This window comes from Merops nubicus, unplaced genomic scaffold, assembly GCF_000691845.1.
Source record: "Merops nubicus isolate BGI_N331 unplaced genomic scaffold, ASM69184v1 scaffold9539, whole genome shotgun sequence".
In the NCBI taxonomy this organism is placed as follows: Eukaryota; Metazoa; Chordata; class Aves; order Coraciiformes; family Meropidae; genus Merops; species Merops nubicus.
In genome coordinates, this window is record NW_008631636.1 from 1 (window position 1) to 16,808 (window position 16,808).

The 16,808-nt window shown below is 40.3% G+C and overlaps 1 protein-coding gene across 2 annotated transcripts; it reads right to left on the reverse strand.

Annotated features, from left to right (window-relative positions):
• Nucleotides 1-5,705: 5,705 nt before the first annotated feature.
• Nucleotides 5,706-16,517, reverse strand: SPG20 (spastic paraplegia 20 (Troyer syndrome)). 2 transcript variants are annotated; one of them, XM_008947638.1, is made up of 8 exons: nt 15,687-16,517; nt 14,430-14,627; nt 13,306-13,410; nt 11,359-11,488; nt 10,379-10,573; nt 9,367-9,525; nt 9,198-9,288; nt 5,706-6,095 (listed from the first exon to the last, which is right to left on the reverse strand). In XM_008947638.1, exons 1-8 carry the CDS (start codon nt 16,515-16,517, stop codon nt 5,909-5,911), a joined length of 1,896 nt encoding a protein of 631 aa, XP_008945886.1. In that variant the 3' UTR covers nt 5,706-5,908. The 2 variants fall into 2 exon arrangements, with proteins under 2 accessions (XP_008945886.1, XP_008945887.1); XM_008947639.1 differs by lacking the exon at nt 13,306-13,410.
• Between the last annotated feature and the right edge of the window lie 291 nt (nt 16,518-16,808).

Genomic DNA, 16,808 nt, shown 5'->3' on the forward strand with positions numbered 1-16,808 from the left:
CGGCTCTCGCCCCCTCCTTTTGTGGGGTTTCTTCCCTCTGTCCAAGGAAATCCCCAGCACTGCGAATGAATGGGGAAAACATGACACAGTTTCTGCCCAGTTAAACAGTTTTGACCACGTAGCACCAATTGTTGGTGTGCTAAGCGTTTCATGATCTGGGGAACACAAATATCTGCAGATTTTTTATTTCTTTATTTTAAATACCCTTCTTTTTAACAGAAAGTAGCACGGTTTTAAATAAATGCTTTGACCCATATGTGAAGGCAGGCACACCACGGCATGGCCTGCTCTGAAAAAGTGCCCTGTCTGTTTTAGCCCCCTTGATAATTGTGATCTGTGCTGTGCATTAACTATTTTTCAGGTACCTAACTTGAGGCAGGACAGAAGAGCTTAGAATAATCGGTCTTAAATCACCACCGATGAAGTCAATGGAGTCAATTAGTCAATATATAGTGACTAACGTTATCTTGCAGTGGTCCAGATTCATGCTTTACGATGTTTGATGTTGCATTTTTCAAAGAAGGAATTCCAGATTGGCTCCTGGCTTTATCAAAGCTTTATGGGTTGGACTGAATTAATCTAACATCTTAATGCTACAAGAGGAGCATCGCCTCTGTCAGGCTCTCCCTGGCACCTTCTGTGGCTTGGTGCCACCTCTGACATTCATGTAACTCTTCAATGAGTAGCAAGTCAGCCAAATTCAGTAGCCCTACAGCTTGTCAAGTAACAGAGGCACTGCTTTCAAAGTTTAAAACAAGGGTTACGTTCTACCATCACTTTAACATACCATAAATCAGCACTGCCATGCAATCCATCCCTGGAATTTTGTGAATTTAGACCTCAGGTGGTAGCATGTGACACTGGAATGGGCCAATGTAGCACCTTCCTGGCTGCAACAGCAGGGTCCCTGATCCAGCAGGATCTAGCATCAGTATGATGGAGAGTGAGAAGCTTGAGTGTAAGAAAAAGTCATTTTAATTTCACTTGTCTGATATGTATCAGAGCAGGAGGTGATTTTTGACAGTCTCAAGTTATAACTGAGGCTTTCATCTAATCAGTGAATTATCACTTGAGGTGTGGTTTGAATTCAAAATTGACTGAAATACTTTAATCAGGAAACAAATTTGGAAGAGTGCTGCACTGTAACTGCATATAAATTTAGCTGCTCATTTTGCCTTCTGCATTTAACTGAATGCTACCCTTTTAAGATACGTATTGAAACCAGGTTCCATACCGAGCAAATAATTTAAGTAATTACTTGGACCTAGTTTAGCATTCAGAACTAGCTAAGTTAGCATTCAGAACTAGCTAGGTTAGCATTCATAACTAGGTTAGCATCCATAATAAAGTGTACTGAATCATAACAGCAAAAGTTAATCAGCACCCATTTTTCTTGTTACCAGTTTTTTTGAATTGCTGCAGGATGAGCTTAACGAGTCTACTGAGTAGTTCTCAGCGGGAGGACACGTTCAGAGAGCTCAGAAAGAGGCCTGGAAGCACAGGGAAGTCTGAGAACAGAGAGCACAGGGACTGAGGGCTGTACCCCAGCCACAGTGTACTCTCTGCTCCAGGAGGCTTCCCTTGACCTCCTCTCCACGGTACTCCCAGGCCCCTGCCTCAGCTCAGGGATTACTAGGGGTCCTAACTAGGCAAGTTCTCAGGAACCAGGCCACAGTAGCCATAAGGATGAGCCCAGACCCCATGGGTTGGGTTGGCACAGGACAGCAGATATAACTGTGCTTCACCAGATGGTTTGGGAACTAGAGCAGGGGAAGAAAGAAAACTGTCTTGTGGACTGAGGTCTTGTGTGAGGGTGTAAAACTTCATCAATACTTTTAACAATCACAGCAGTAACACGGTGACAGCTGCAACACACGAGAATTTTCCTCCACTTCTTATTCCAAATAAACTTGTTAAAATTAGATACATGGAGACCTATAAAGGTACTTTCATTGTTTTAAGGCTTTTAATGTTATCCTTGAGAGTTAAATTTTTAGTAAGAAGAGTTGGGAAACTTGGTCACAACACAATGTGGCTTGAAAACAGAATTTTATACTTAAGTACATATCTTCTCCATATGTGAAGGCAATAAACAGCTAGAGTTGCTTAAAAGCAAAGTGCGCCAGTGGCTGAAGACAAACATTTGGATTACAACATAAATTGACTTGTACACAGAAGTAGCTATTTCTGTAGCAGCCATAACTAGGGTATGATGACGCAGGAGGGCAGGGCTGCCATCCAGAGCAGGCTGTGCAGCCTGGAGAAACACTGCTGAGAGGAACCTAATGAAATTCAACAAAAAGCAGATGCGGATTCCAACATTTGGGATGGGAAAAGCCCATGGATCAGTGCAGGCTGGAGGCACTAACTACAACGCAATGTCCTAGAAGAGACATGGGGGTCCCTGGTGAAAAAGTTGTGAGCCAGGAATGTGGTGAGGCACTGGAACAGGCTGGCCAGGGAGGTGGTGAAGTCACCATCCCTGGAGGTGACTGAAAAAATATGTGGACGTGGTGCTTCAGGACATGGTATAGTGGTCATGTAAGTGTTGGGTTGATAGTTGGACTTGATAATCTTAGAGGTCTTTTCCAACCTTAATGGTTCTATAACAATGATTCTATGAAAACACCTTGCAGCAAACAAGACCCATGGCCTCCTGGGCTGTGTTAGCAAGAACAGAACTACAAGGTTGAGGGTTGTGGTCCTTCCACTCCATTCAGCACTTGGGGGACCACATGCTAGAGTGCTTAGCTTTGGGCTCCCAAACAAATCCTAAGGGCTACCTTAGGTCAGTGGCTGGCACATGCAGCCCAAGGAGATCTTGGTGCTGTCAATGACCACAGAAGAGGAGGGTGTAGAGAAGCTGGAGAAGCTAGATTTTCTCCAGTGTGCATTATGGGAGGATAAACAGCAATGCACCTGCATGCATAGAAAAAATCTTGGCTCAGTATGAGGGAGAAATATTTGCCCTTATCAGAGTAAAGCTTGGCAGAGGTTGCCCAGAGAGGTTGTAAAGCAGCCATCCTTGGAGATAATCAAACACAAACAGAATTGGTGCAGAGTATTGTACTCCAGCTGGACCTGTTTTGAGAAGGAAGGTAGAAGACCTCTTATAGTCTGGGTCCTCTAGAGGTCCCTTCCAACCTACCCCACTCAGTGCTGAGCTGGTCAGCGTGTTTTAGTGGAAGGCAGTTTTACCAATTTTTCTTAAAAGATTATAGATTTAGTTTTGTCAGGGAATACTAAAAATTAGGCTATCCCAAGATGTTTTAAAAGCAGCATTAAACAAACCAGCCAACCAACCTTTGGAATCTAGAAGAACACATTCAAATGCAGAGGTCTAGGCTTGTAAGAACACCTACAGAGCGATGAAGGTGCCAGAGATGGCAGTAGCTTAGAATGACTTAAGAGGTCATTAAAAGTAATCTTCTCAAGACAGGATTCAAGACCAACACTGTAGCAGAAAACACTTTGAGGAAGTTAATTTAGGAAGAGCCGTGCATTAGGAAACCAGGTACAGTTTGCTCAGTACACAGCATTAGTGAGACTACTTCTAGAGCTGCCATACATCAAAAGATATTCAGTATTAAAAGGAGAAACAAAACCAAGCTGGGAATAGAAGACAGACCAAAGATGTGAGGCTTAGGGAGCTTAGGGTGTATAGTGCATACAGTGGAGAGCTGAGATAAGGCAGTAAGTGTGTGAAGGCTCGTGGATGGGGTAGAGGAGGTGGGGAGAAGACTTTGGATTTGCTGCCCAGGCTGCAGGTAGCAACAGCTGAAGTAGGGCAAGTTCAAGAACGTAATACCTCCAGCAGTGAGAATTAACACCACTTTGGAACAATGTAAAAGGGAAGATCATAGATATGTCACATTGAAAATTGTAAAATGGGGTAGACATTATTAAAAAAAGTAGTTTTAATACACTTTGAGACAAGTTAGAAAGACCAAGTATACATGAAGGGAAGAGCAGCAGGAACAGGACAACACCTGCCTGATACCAGTAGCATTTCATCTTTTTTTCCTCAGTATGTTATAAGTTGGTCTTTTGAAGACTGTAACTTTGATCTTAACTGTTGTTTGAATACAGCTTGTTTTTCTGATGATTGACAGATGAAACTAAAGAGCATGACCTATATGCAAAACCAAAATGGGAGGGAAAATAAATGTACAGACATCTCTATCGTAAATGCAGCAGGGAACAACAAAAGTCCTTTGCTCCTGTGAAGTCTCTAGTAGCCTTAAACTGGTTACACTGCTGGCATGTGACACTGTAGTAACAGAAATTGTTGTTGTGTGCTTTTGATGGACCTTTTTAGTTTGAAATATTTTAAGCTCTGATGAGCTTTCGTGTTGTAGACATACCCTAATCTCATTCTTTTATCAGTTCAGAAGTCCTAGTCTTTCCAACTCACTGATGCATACAGTAGGTTCACATCATAAAAAGGCCAACCACAGATTAACCAATTTTAACTTCATCTTTATTTCCATAGATCAAAGTTACACTTCAAGTGGTTAGATCCTTTGCTTCACATTTCTCACCAAAACTACAGTAGCTACCACAAAATGTGCACCTATTACCATGCTAATAGACAGTAGTTGTTACTGCATTTTTCAACCTGCCAGCGAGTATCATTTGTTAGCCACCATTTATAGTTACTTTATCTATTTACACAACATGGAGATAAGTCATAAATTGATGGTGTTCTGTTTGCTGCAGGTCCAGCCAATGGTAGAACGTGTAGGAGCTTTCAAAGTCAATAATGAACTCTTAAATGAGGAGCAGTGTGAGAGCATCTCAGGGGTTCTGTGGATGGCGTTATTTCACACTGCTCCAGGGACAGGATAAAAAACCTACCTGGTCATGTCTTTCCACACACATCTCCTCATTAAAGGGCTTCTCTTCATACCCTTTGAAGACATACTTTGTGCAACTATGAATTTAATGGAATAAAGATGCTGACTGTTAGAACTATTTGTTGAAGCAAATACTGTTTTCCATTAGAGGCCATGATATTATATTCTCTGAATCTTTCTAGTTTGGCTGAAGAGCACAGAGTGCACAGAAGTTCCTAGTGTCCTCTGTAGAGTGTTTTCACAGAAAAATAATTTATGCAAAACATACATCTCCTCTCTACATAAAAATCTCAAAGACTCTTTGTATATTTCCTATGGATTCAACAGAATAATACCTTTTTTTTAGAATTGTAAATACCCTCTTTAATAAGAAATGCTTGATATCTTTGGTTTGCTTATATGCTGGATGGAAAAAAAAAAATTTAAAGGGAATAACTGCCTAGTTACCTGAGGTTCATCTTTCATTTCTTCTAACATGAACTTTGGATAAGATTAGCTGTTTGGTAGCTGAAAAGGAAAATTCTCCAGAAAACAATGAAACACAAAGTTATTTTAAGAGTGCACATTAAATAAAACAAAACTATTTTAGTAAAACTTACTCTTAAGGTTAGTTGAAAAATAAAACTAATAATCCTGATGGTTTCAGCATTAGTAATGTTATTTTTTCTCTCTATGGCCACCTTCTTTACAAATATAAAGCATTACAAAAATATTCACAATATTTCTATATTAATCTATTATTACATATTATATTTTGAAAAAAGTGCTTACAGAGGCGAGTTTATTAATTGCAAACTCATACCCTTCCTGTTGTCTGAAGCCCTGATCCAGTTGCTGGAAACCCTTGTTCAATACACAACAAGGCGTTAAACCAACTTGCATTTTTCCTTCTATGAATGTCCTCCCTACTTTTACATTTTCATGTCAAATTAAGTCACAGTTGCTTGAAAAGTAGAGTGTGAGCTGTGTTAAATCACAGATTAGCAATGTACTTGCTTCTAAATAGTAAGTTTCATCTCTAAGGTAAGGCTTTGAGAAATATTTCATTGCTTTTATTTTTTATCCTTCTTCTCAGTATCCAGTACTTTATATTCATCTAACACAGCATGGCCAGTTTCCTTTGCAGTTCTCTTCACAACAGCTTTGATGCCAATATTGTCAATGTTAAGTGCTGCCACACCAACGTTGATTGCAGAATTCATGGCGTTGTCTGTGGCGTCTCCAGCCTCCTCGCCGTACCTGCAGAGAGACAGCAGTTCTGGGGACTTGGGTGTTTAGTGTTTTAATCTTCACTGGAATTCTTTTGAAAGCAAAACTTTAAGCATTACCAAGAACAAATAATAAGCACGCAGCCCGAATGGCTAAAGAATAAAATTAGAAACTACCAAGCCATTAGAGCATGGGCTGCTCCTCTATCAGACAGATTACTCTTTAAAGATACCAATATGCCTCTGCCCTTTTTCCTCAGAAAACTTCCAGTCTCTCTCCCTCCTTCCTCTCCAGTTTGATGAGTATAAGGCTTATCGATAGAACCACGGGGGTGTGGGAAGGAAGCTGGGTGCCATAACCCCAAAGTACTTTTTCACCTAAGTTCTTAGGCAAAATCCCTAATAGCCTCTGTAACTCCATGTAAATTGTCTCAGCTAGACCCTTGCAGCTGCTAAACCTCCTCAGTCTGTACCACGGGTGGCAGCACTGAGAAGGAGGGAGGGCAAACCCTGTCCTGCCTTCTCACCAGTTACAGAACATCTCCTCACCACGGCCAGAACAGTCCTTGGTTGGTACTTGTCCTACTACACCTTCGCCTGTGTCTGCATGGCAGATACAACACGTCTGGTGTAACAGCAGCACATTGGCATGTGAGATCAGAGTCCACAAAGCAGCTCCAGTGAGGTAATGCACCAGTGTGCTCAAGTAAATTAACCCAGACAGTCTGATCGATCTCCTGGGTACAGAGCTGCTGACAGAGCTATGCAGAAAGGTCCCTACAAATAAAAAAAATCCATTGTCCAGTGAAAACTTATCTGAAATAACCTGAAATCAATACAGGGGCAAAGGGCAAGGAGGGGGCAGAAAGAAGGAGAAGTCATACAAAACCCCAAAGGGCTCAATAAAGCTATCTTGAGGATATGATGACAATAGTTACTAAGAGATAAAACCTGAAAACCTCTGGTTTCTCCACTGGGCCATGGGGTCCAGCTTCTTTAGGCTTTAGGGGGCAAGTCAGCAATCTCATGTTAACCCCTCAGCTGTGGGGAAAGGGACACATCTAAAGCAGCAGAGCGAGCCTGCTGGAGGAGGACAGAAGCACAGTGAGAACAGCAACTCTTCCTGCTCTGGGCAGCCAGGCCTGTCCCCAGGGAGCACTGTCAGCAGGCAAACCAGGCCAAAGGGAAGCACTGCCACCAACGTCAGAATCCAAGCAGCTAGAGTTGCTTTTTCCCCTCAGCTTCTCATGACCAGAGATTCTGTGAGGACCTCAAAATAAGGCTAGGGAGAAGCACAGAATACCAAAGAATCAAAAAACCCACTTCACTGCCAGTACAGCAGCCATGGCATAATCTCTGGAACCAGCAATGGAACCAACTAAAAAGAATTAGTGCTGCTTTTAATTGTCTGATAGAGCAACAGCCTTGAATCACCAACAACACATCTGCAGATCAGAGGATTAATCTCACCACAGAAGTGCAGTATTTGTCAATTTGATTAGTTGTTTTCACCTGAGGAACATTATAAGCTAGTTTTATATAATATTGGTAAAATAGGTAACCTCACTTAAGGTAAGACTGCATCTTATCCAATATAGTTAGAATAACGATTTCTTAATATTTGATAATTGATTTTTCAATCTTAATTGCATCATTTTTATTTTTTTTTTTAGAAAAAAAGTTGGGCAGATGTAGATACTTCAGTTATTTACAAATATCATTAAACACCCACCAAGGAAGTAGCATGGTACTTTTGACAGAAATATTACTTCTGAAGCTACATTTTTTCCCCAATTCTAATCAACATGCACATATGATGACCACCTCTTCATAATTCCATCTGTAAAGGTATTGCAGTTAAGTTCTAGCTGTGTTTTTTGTGGATTTAGAGACACTGTGATGATGCTCCTTTAGCTTTATTTCCATTAAGTGGAATTTAGCTTATTCACTGAAGTTTTCCAAGTAGGAGAAATCTTTGTCACCGAAACAGAAACCAGCTCCCCAAAGAGATATGATGTAGAATTTTGATACATTTATACAGGCAGATTTTAAAAATCATTCATCAAATATTTTCAATTGTATTGTAACAGCAACATTTAATTACTTATTGTTTTTCTCTCAGTGGCTGTTGACTGCTGCTCTCCATATTTCCTACTTTATATCTAAAACAAAAATATGAATGTTAATTTATGTGAAACTAGCACCAGTGCAACACCCCCTGTGATTCCTACTGTAAACAACCTTTAGGAGTAAAGCACCACCGACCAGAACTGCACTATCTGGCCTCCTGTTTGAAATGCAACACAACCCCAAATGCCAAGCCACTTAATGCTGCATGCTGGTGTTTACCTGGTCACCTTCTGCTAGTAGCCTGGATGCAATTTAATCAATCCTTTCAACACCTCTTGCTACACTTGCCACAGATCCCATTTAACCTACAAGCTTTTGCTTACCCTTCACTTTCTGTTATACCTACTGCACTTTTTCTGAGGCATGCACTCCATGTTTTGCAGTTATTTCAATATATTCCCTTATTCTCCACAGCATCTTCCAGTACATGCACTCAGCTTTGGTCTCTCCATCATCTTAGTGACATCAACTTCATCCCAAATGTTATTATCTTCTATTTTTTTTTTTCTAAGAACATCTATATTTTGCAAGTCAAAGCTATCCTATTATTGCTATTTATGCCTTAGATCTCCTTACACAGTTTTTATTTTAGTACCTCCTTGCTTTAGTCAGAACTGCTGATACATAAATTCTTCCATTTTTCTTAAATTTAGCTACCTTTACATATATTCAGGCTCAGGTTTAAACCAGTAACTTTTTTCATAATGACATTATACTATAATACAAAAATGTAAATCTGAACTTTATTTATAACATATTCTGAAGCTGTACACTTCCAGAAGAGAGCTAAAACATACTTACCACAATTATTTACTCATTTCATATTTTTTACTTACAGGAGATGCTTATTACTGTGCACTTAGCAGCTTACCATGTGTTGCTTAATTAGAGCAAAGCAGGTATTTCAGTTAGCTTCCCTGCACTTTCATAAGCTTTTTTCCCCCCAGTATTCAAACAATAGCAATACACTGTGGAAGATGAAACCAATAAAAATGTAACTTACTTGTATTTGACAGTTTTTACAGTCTCAGTTGAAACACTTTTAGCAATGCACTTTGCTGCACTTTCTAAACCTTGCCACACTGTTGAAAACCCTGTAAAAATAAACAGCTTATTGGAGTTCACAGCACTGAAAAGTATGCAATTAAAAACGTATAAGGAATTTTTATTACCTTGAACTCCACTTGCTGCTACCACCAAAGCACCATCAAAAGTAGATTTGCCATCTTTATCTTTCTTGAGGGATTCTGGAACTAATTTGCTGCCATGCTTCTTAACATGTGGAGCCAGCTCCTTCCCGACACAGCTTGCGATAGAACACACTCCCTCAACTACCATAAAACAAGAGCATGCAGATTATTTAGTAAGAACATAGAACATATTTCTTTAAAAGTCCTTACTCCTAATTAAAAATAAGCTTTGCTGAAGTCTTAAGTGTTGGCTTTAATCTAAATATGCTTATTTGAAAGACAGTCTTTAATCCACAATAAAGTACCAATTCATACAAAAACAACCTTATTTTCCAGATTCTGCACAGCTCCAATTCCTAAGAAACAAGTAAGCTTGGTCTTGTAGCTAAAAAACACTTTAAAATAAATACATACACATATCACACTCAGATTTCAAGAAATGTTCCATTGCTTTGTTATCCCCAATGTGCAGACAGGGAACTGGCCGTGTTTCTTTCCTGACCCATCTTCTCCAGAAGTCTTTCTTACAATCAGTCCAGCTCTTCAAAGTAGTTTTATAACATCCAATACAATTTGCTTTTAAACTGGAATGAGTCATTAGACACTAAATATAAACACTAATCCAAATAAATACCAAAATGAAGTTACCAAGACCTTCTAGGGTCACCGAGCACAGCTTTTAGAAATACATGGGTTATCAACTTAAGGAGAAAGAGGGTACAGCATTTTGAATTACAACCTAGAGAAGTATACCAAACGTAAGTCTGAACAGACTGTTCTTTTGGGAAAGGAAAAGATGCCTCAAGGCCATATAATGACTATTGATCCTAAAGCATGTGTCTCACAGGGGATAACTAGGCACAAACTACTGATCTCTGGATTTTGTCAGGTCAGTCCCTCCTCTGGTTCACTGGCTAGAGAAACCAGCTCTCATTTTACAGAGCATTTATTATTTAAGGCAAAATATTATGCACTGCAAGATGGAAATTTTTACCTAGGAACTGGCTGACTTTCACAGCTCCTCCAGTAGCCTGTTTTGCTACGTGAAGTCCCTTTGCTACAGCTGGGTTGACTTCGAGAGGTTTTTCTTCCGGCTGAATGTGCTCTCGCAGTTTAGAAGCTCCTTTGTGGATAGCTTTACCAGTATACTCTGCTCCTTTTATTAAGCCCCAGCTTACCCAAGAGGCACCTTCAAGGCAAAAATTGGTTTTTAGAATGCAGCATTTTACAGACTATGTTTTCTACAGCGTTTTCTTCTCTATCTCTGCAACACTGTCTTTAGAAACATTCCTGATTACACGGTCTCCAATTATACTCTGTCCGGAGTGGGCCAGCATGAATTCCTGCAGTGATTTCTGCTCCTACAACACCCTCATTTTTTTTCAATTCACTTTATTTAATATACTCAACTCTCATCTAAATGTCAGCTTAATACAGGTACTCAGGTTTTTATAAGATATCCAAGCCCCAGATGGGTCAGAAGTGATAGAACTGCACATGTCAATCCTATTAGCTTTCCAAAAACATACAACCCAACCCTCTAGCCCTCCTAGGAGGTTCATATTTATTACAGTTAGCTGGTGGTCATTAGGATACTCCTAATGTTCTCAGAGGAAAAAACAAATGCTTATCTGCTGAAATCACAATAGATGCCTGCTTTAATATAACTGCTCATAGAAGAGTAAAACTGTTCTATTGCAAGTGATTTGAGTCACAAGGGGTGATATCCTAACGCAGCCAAACGAGGAGCCTAACTCACGTGCAATGAGCAAGGCTGCTGGCAGTGGGTTTAAATTCTGCACTGCTTTCATAAAGCTCACCAATGTATCCTTTTAATGATCACAACTGGAATCAGTGAACAACTATTTCTGACCACTCAGCTTCTACCAGCACACAGGGATTCAGGTGAAAATATTGTTTAAGTGTTACTCACAGAGACTTATATTCAACACAATCCTCGTATTGCAACAGTACCTGACAAGATTCCATGGGCAACTTTCTCACTCCATTCTGGCAGCTCCTTCCGATTTTCTGCTCCTTCAGGTTGTGGCTGGATATGTACAGTCTGAGGCAAGTTAACTGCATCACTAGAGGCTTCTGAAGGCTAGCAAGTGAAAGGAAACATCTGAGAATCTACCTCACAACTTATCATGAGGATTTCTGTTTTAGATCACACAGATCTGTTATCAAATAGTCCTAATGTGTATTCCTTGGCTAAGCATACAAGGAACTCAAAGGAAATTGGTGATTCAGTTACTTTTGCACAGAAATGCTCTGCATTCAAAAAAGTTATCAGACAGCTCTGTATTTTGTGTACACTTTCTTCATCCAGTTACAATGAGAAGATGACTATATGGCCGTGTTGGCAAGCACAAGCAGCTAAATAAGAAAAAGTTGGAGTACTGGTTAACTAGCCAAACAGATAAGAGATGTGTCCATCATTCATTTTTATCTCCTCAGAGGAAAGTCAACTCTGTTGTTATTCAGTATGGGAACTGCAGTCTTGGGTCAGAGAACCCAGCTGCACTAAGAGAATGCAGCTGCTCTGGTTGTTTTGTTCTTCATCCTTTCCTCCCAAATTCAGAAATAAAGGAGCTAATTCATTCTGTCTGCTGTTGATGCTTCTGCAGACTGGCACGGCCAAGGAGCGCATCAAGCTGTGCATGATACTGCTCCCCAGTTAAAGCTGGGTGGGTAGGTTCTCTGTGATTTCACGTCAGACACGATGGAGTTTCTGGAGTAGATGCTCATCATTCAAACACAGTAACCACCTACAGGCTGGTTAGTGTTTCTAGAAAGTCTAACATCACTTCACACAGTTCACAGACAAGATATAATTAAACTTTAATTACACAAAAAAAGTAACACGCAGTTTTGTTACAATTCTATTTTCAGGATATTTCCAATGCAAAAGTCAAAACCACATTTCAATGATTGAAAACACTGCTAGTTAATGATGGCTAGAAAGAAAAAAAATGTTTAGTCTAGGAGAGTCTAAATAAAACCATTCATAGGTGAAACCTATGAGCAGACTAGAACACACAAGATAGAATAATACTGGGTATTACATGGAATTCTTAGATTCCCCTGAAATACTTACTGGAAATAAAACCAGGGTATTGCACAAAGATGACTGTTGCAGTAGAACAAAACAAAACATTAACAGAAAAGAGCAGATTAAGACTTGGAAGGTTGCTACCCAGAAGGTTAACAACATATCACTGACATGTACTGTGTCATCCATTACTGCTTGACAGCAGGGTGAAATCTCAGGCTCAAGAAATGTCCTTAGCATGTGACCAAAATATTTCAGGGGCTGGGTAGGAGAAATAACCTTAATATACAGCTATGGATAAAAAAACTAGCAAAACCAATTAAAAACACACCAAACTATGTTCCACACAATTTAGTTATACCACAGTTTGGGTCACAATGCAGAAGAGTAGTCAGCAAGATTTCTAAGGACCATACTAAGGAGGACAAATGGAATCTCCAATAGGTGGCTTGATACTGTAATTATATTAAATAGAGCTGCTACTTAAATCCTCATGAGCACTATGTCAAACAGACACATTAAAGGGCCATCAGGCTAAGCTCTGAAATACTTGTGCTGTATCACTGGTTTTAAAACTCCAGAAATCTGACTTGCAAAATATGGTAGCCTGCAGTAACTGAATTAGCTCTTAGCAAAAAGCCAAGCAAACAAAAAAATAAAAACCACCACCAAATAAAACCCAAACAAAGAAACAAACCAAAAAAACCACACCGACAAAAAATACCCAAGAAAACCCAAACAAACCACACCACAGGGCACAGCATACATTGCTGCTATCAAGTCTGGAATCTCTAACATCTATTTCAGTGACAATTTTTTTTTTCTTTTTAGCTACAAAATTTTGGAATCACTGCCCTGGAATTTACCTGGACTTTGTGGCCAGACATCTGTTTAAATTTATCTTCAAAATGCACTCTCTCAGTTGCTGGGAGCTGTGAAGATAACCCTACCCTCTCAAGGGATCCTGGCACCTGTGACATCGTATCAGGGAACATTAACAAAAAAATGGAATTTTAGGACAATAAGGAACTAATAAAATATCAAATTTGAACTACTTCTATGCAGGAAAGATGACAAAATTTTATCCATTAAGTCCTGCATTGAAACATCACATAGTTCTGTAGTACTCTTCCCTTTTAAGTAAAAAATAGTGACCTCCTCTGCTAGTGAAATTCCCTGCTGAACTCCACAGGATTTATACCTTAACAGACCTCTGCCCACATGGCAAGCTGTAAACTGGTCCTTCCTCATCACTGCATCCAAATCTTGGCCATTCAACAAGATTCTATCTCTCATGAAAAGATATAATCTTGCTATGAGCTTTTAAGGAGCTATTGATTACTGTTCTTCCTGGAATGGTGCTTCAGTGCCCTTACAGGAATGTTTTCCACTTTGTTTCCAGTCACTGTATCTTATTGCACCTTTGTTAGACTACAGTTTTTTTCTATTTTCTCTATCAGTACTTTACTGCAGTAAGGCACTAGAGACTTTTCTGTTTTGAGAACCCATCTGAGGGTACATTTTTGAGGTATACACTGTTTTCACAGGTCTTTTCTGAAGCAGATCAACATTTTTGAACTGTAAACACATTTGGGCACAATATTCCAGGAATGGCATCATCAGAACAATACACACAGTGTGTGCATATGTGCACACACAGAAGAAAAAAAAGCCACACCTTCTGAACACAGCATTTCATTTGGGGTCTTATGTTAACTTTTGGAAAAATAAGAGAAAAATATATAAAATGGTTTGAATTCCTCTGTGTGCTTACAATTTACAATTTTTAAATTTGTCCTCCCATCTCACAGGGCCTACAGCTTTATTATTAGATAGCTTCATCTTGGCTACTTTATCTGCTTCTCCCTGATGAGCTTAACAAGCAAGACATAGAAAGTTGAAGTTTCACACAACTGACTATAAATGGGAGAACATATTGATCATTTACACCTTTCCTTATTGGCTTAGAACAGGCAGCCCAGAAATTTACCTGTATTCGAAGGTCAGACATCTGTTTTAAGAGATCCTCAAACAGCTCTCTGTCAGCTGCTGGAAGTTCTGAAGACAGCACTACTCCCACATAGGACCCTGGTACCTGGGACATTGTGTCAGGGAACATGTAGACTCCAGTATTGCAGCACAGAACAGGAGACTGGTTACACATTAGAGGGTACAACCAGTCACAAACCTAGAAAAGATAAGTACATAAAGGAATTAAAAGATCCTTTTAAAAATAAAGGTAGACAGAGTGGGCTAATAAGCACCATGAACTTGATTTTCTGTAAAGTTTTTTAAGAAAAACTTTTAAAACCCTACGTCATCTTGGAAAAACAAACAAAGAAAAAACTCACATGACTGTGGAAATATTCTTGATTAGGTCTGACAGTCTAATTAAAGAAAACACGAACGTTCCCAGGACTATAACCCAGACTGGTAACCTCTTAGCTGAGGCCTAGTCTTGAGGCCAAGGTGTAGAAGCAGGTGAGAAGCACAAGAACCAGACAAGTCAGATTCACAGCACCCGTGACTCCCTGCAGACCTCAGGCCAGGTTTATGTGCTAGGATAAAGAGAAGGTCTGACTGCTGCTGGCTGGCTGCTGAAGACTGCTAACACAGGTGGAGGCCACCCACCAGACCCAAAACCAGGGAACAGTTTTGGTCTGTTTCTCCAAGTTTCACCTTCGCAGAGGAGACTTCCACAGCAACAAGGAGATCTGAAGTCAGAAAGCAGCTCAGAAATACAATGTATGTTACAGAACATGGCCACGTGAAGCGATCATGGACTGAAACAATCCTAATGCTGCACCTTTTTTATTTGTAGTTCAGAGTCTGGATTGATGTGGGCCCTCAAATCCCAAGTTATCAGTTGCCCTAACTGCAATACCTTATCACGAGTTGAGGCTGAAGTGGGTAGTCTCAACTCTGTTTTACACTTGACATGCTACAACAGGATGTTGTCTCTATCTTAGGAGAGGGCAGTCAGTTTTATGAAATAAAGACACATGTTAACTACTTGAGAAAATGGAATTCAGCATCACTCAACCTTGAGAAGACACAGATGTGATTCTCAAAGAAAAAGTCATAAAAGTGTCTATTTACAGAAAGCCATTTTCCCAACAGTTATAACATCTTCAGTCTCATATTATCACACAGAGATTTAGGCTCAGAAGAGCAAGAGCTTAAGGAGACTGCCTGGTAAGTTTTATGACAGTTCTTGAAATTTAATGAAAGGAGACTTTCCTGTTACCTGAAGAAATGCAGGAGGACGGTCCCGAGCCACGTCACTGTCCGTGTCCAAGAACTTCACGATGCGCAGATACCCAGGATAGGAAGGAGCACTGACCTGCCCATCAGGAGTCACAAAGAATATCTGTACTCCTTGGGGAATCAAGATCAGCTCGTCTGCATCCACTCCCAGGTTCTGGAGGGGAGGTGGCTGAGTACACTTATTGTAGTAGTCCTCACCTACAGAAGAAAACTCCCCAGAGTCTGTGCCATAGGACACAGTGAAGTGGCCATTGGTAGCCTGAGGAGTATAGGCAGGAGGTGCTTCATTTGGTGGACAAAGAGGTTTTGCAGATGATGGACTCACAGCTGGAATCTGCCCCGGGCTCACAGCTGCACCACTTCCAACTGCTGCATGTGGCTGACTTGGCCCAAACAGAAAATGAGGGGCAGGGGGTCTGTCTGGCTTTTCTTTGGAGGGAATGGACGGGTACAACCTGGGCACCTCTGCAGGGCCAGCCATGGCAGCAGGACCCACTTGTCCAGGTGGGGTGTCCTGTTCCAGGATGCTGAGTCGAGTACTAACGTTTTGGAGAGTCTCCCTCATCTTCTGCTGCATTTGCCTGGCAGACTCCCACTGGGGCCCTACGCATGCAGGACCCTGTGAAGGAATGCTCACTCCTTGGAGTAAGTGCTCAAGCCCTTGCTTGTAGTAACCTCGTGCCTCTTCCTTCTGACCCAGTTCATCTGTATTCAGTGCTTTGGTGATAAAAAAAAAGGCTTTCCTGTACTCTTCATTAATAGCTTGAACATTTCCATCTTCCTGCATAACTGGATCCTGCAGTGGTTCCATTACTGCAAACAGGAATAAAAATTAAAGTATTCAGAAACGAAGCCATACAAAGTTTGCCTCAGAACAAAATGCCTTTAATTGGTTTCTATGATGACCACACTGTATCTATTAGCTGAAAGCCACCTAGTTGCTTGGTATGGTGCCTGACATGTTATGGCTATCTCCTATTAACCTTCAGATTTAGAATATGTGATTCCAAGACAGCAAGAAACTTACAATCATCACGTCTAGTTATATCAAGTACATGCATTTCTTTAAACATCATAAAAATACTGACACATCTGATATTAA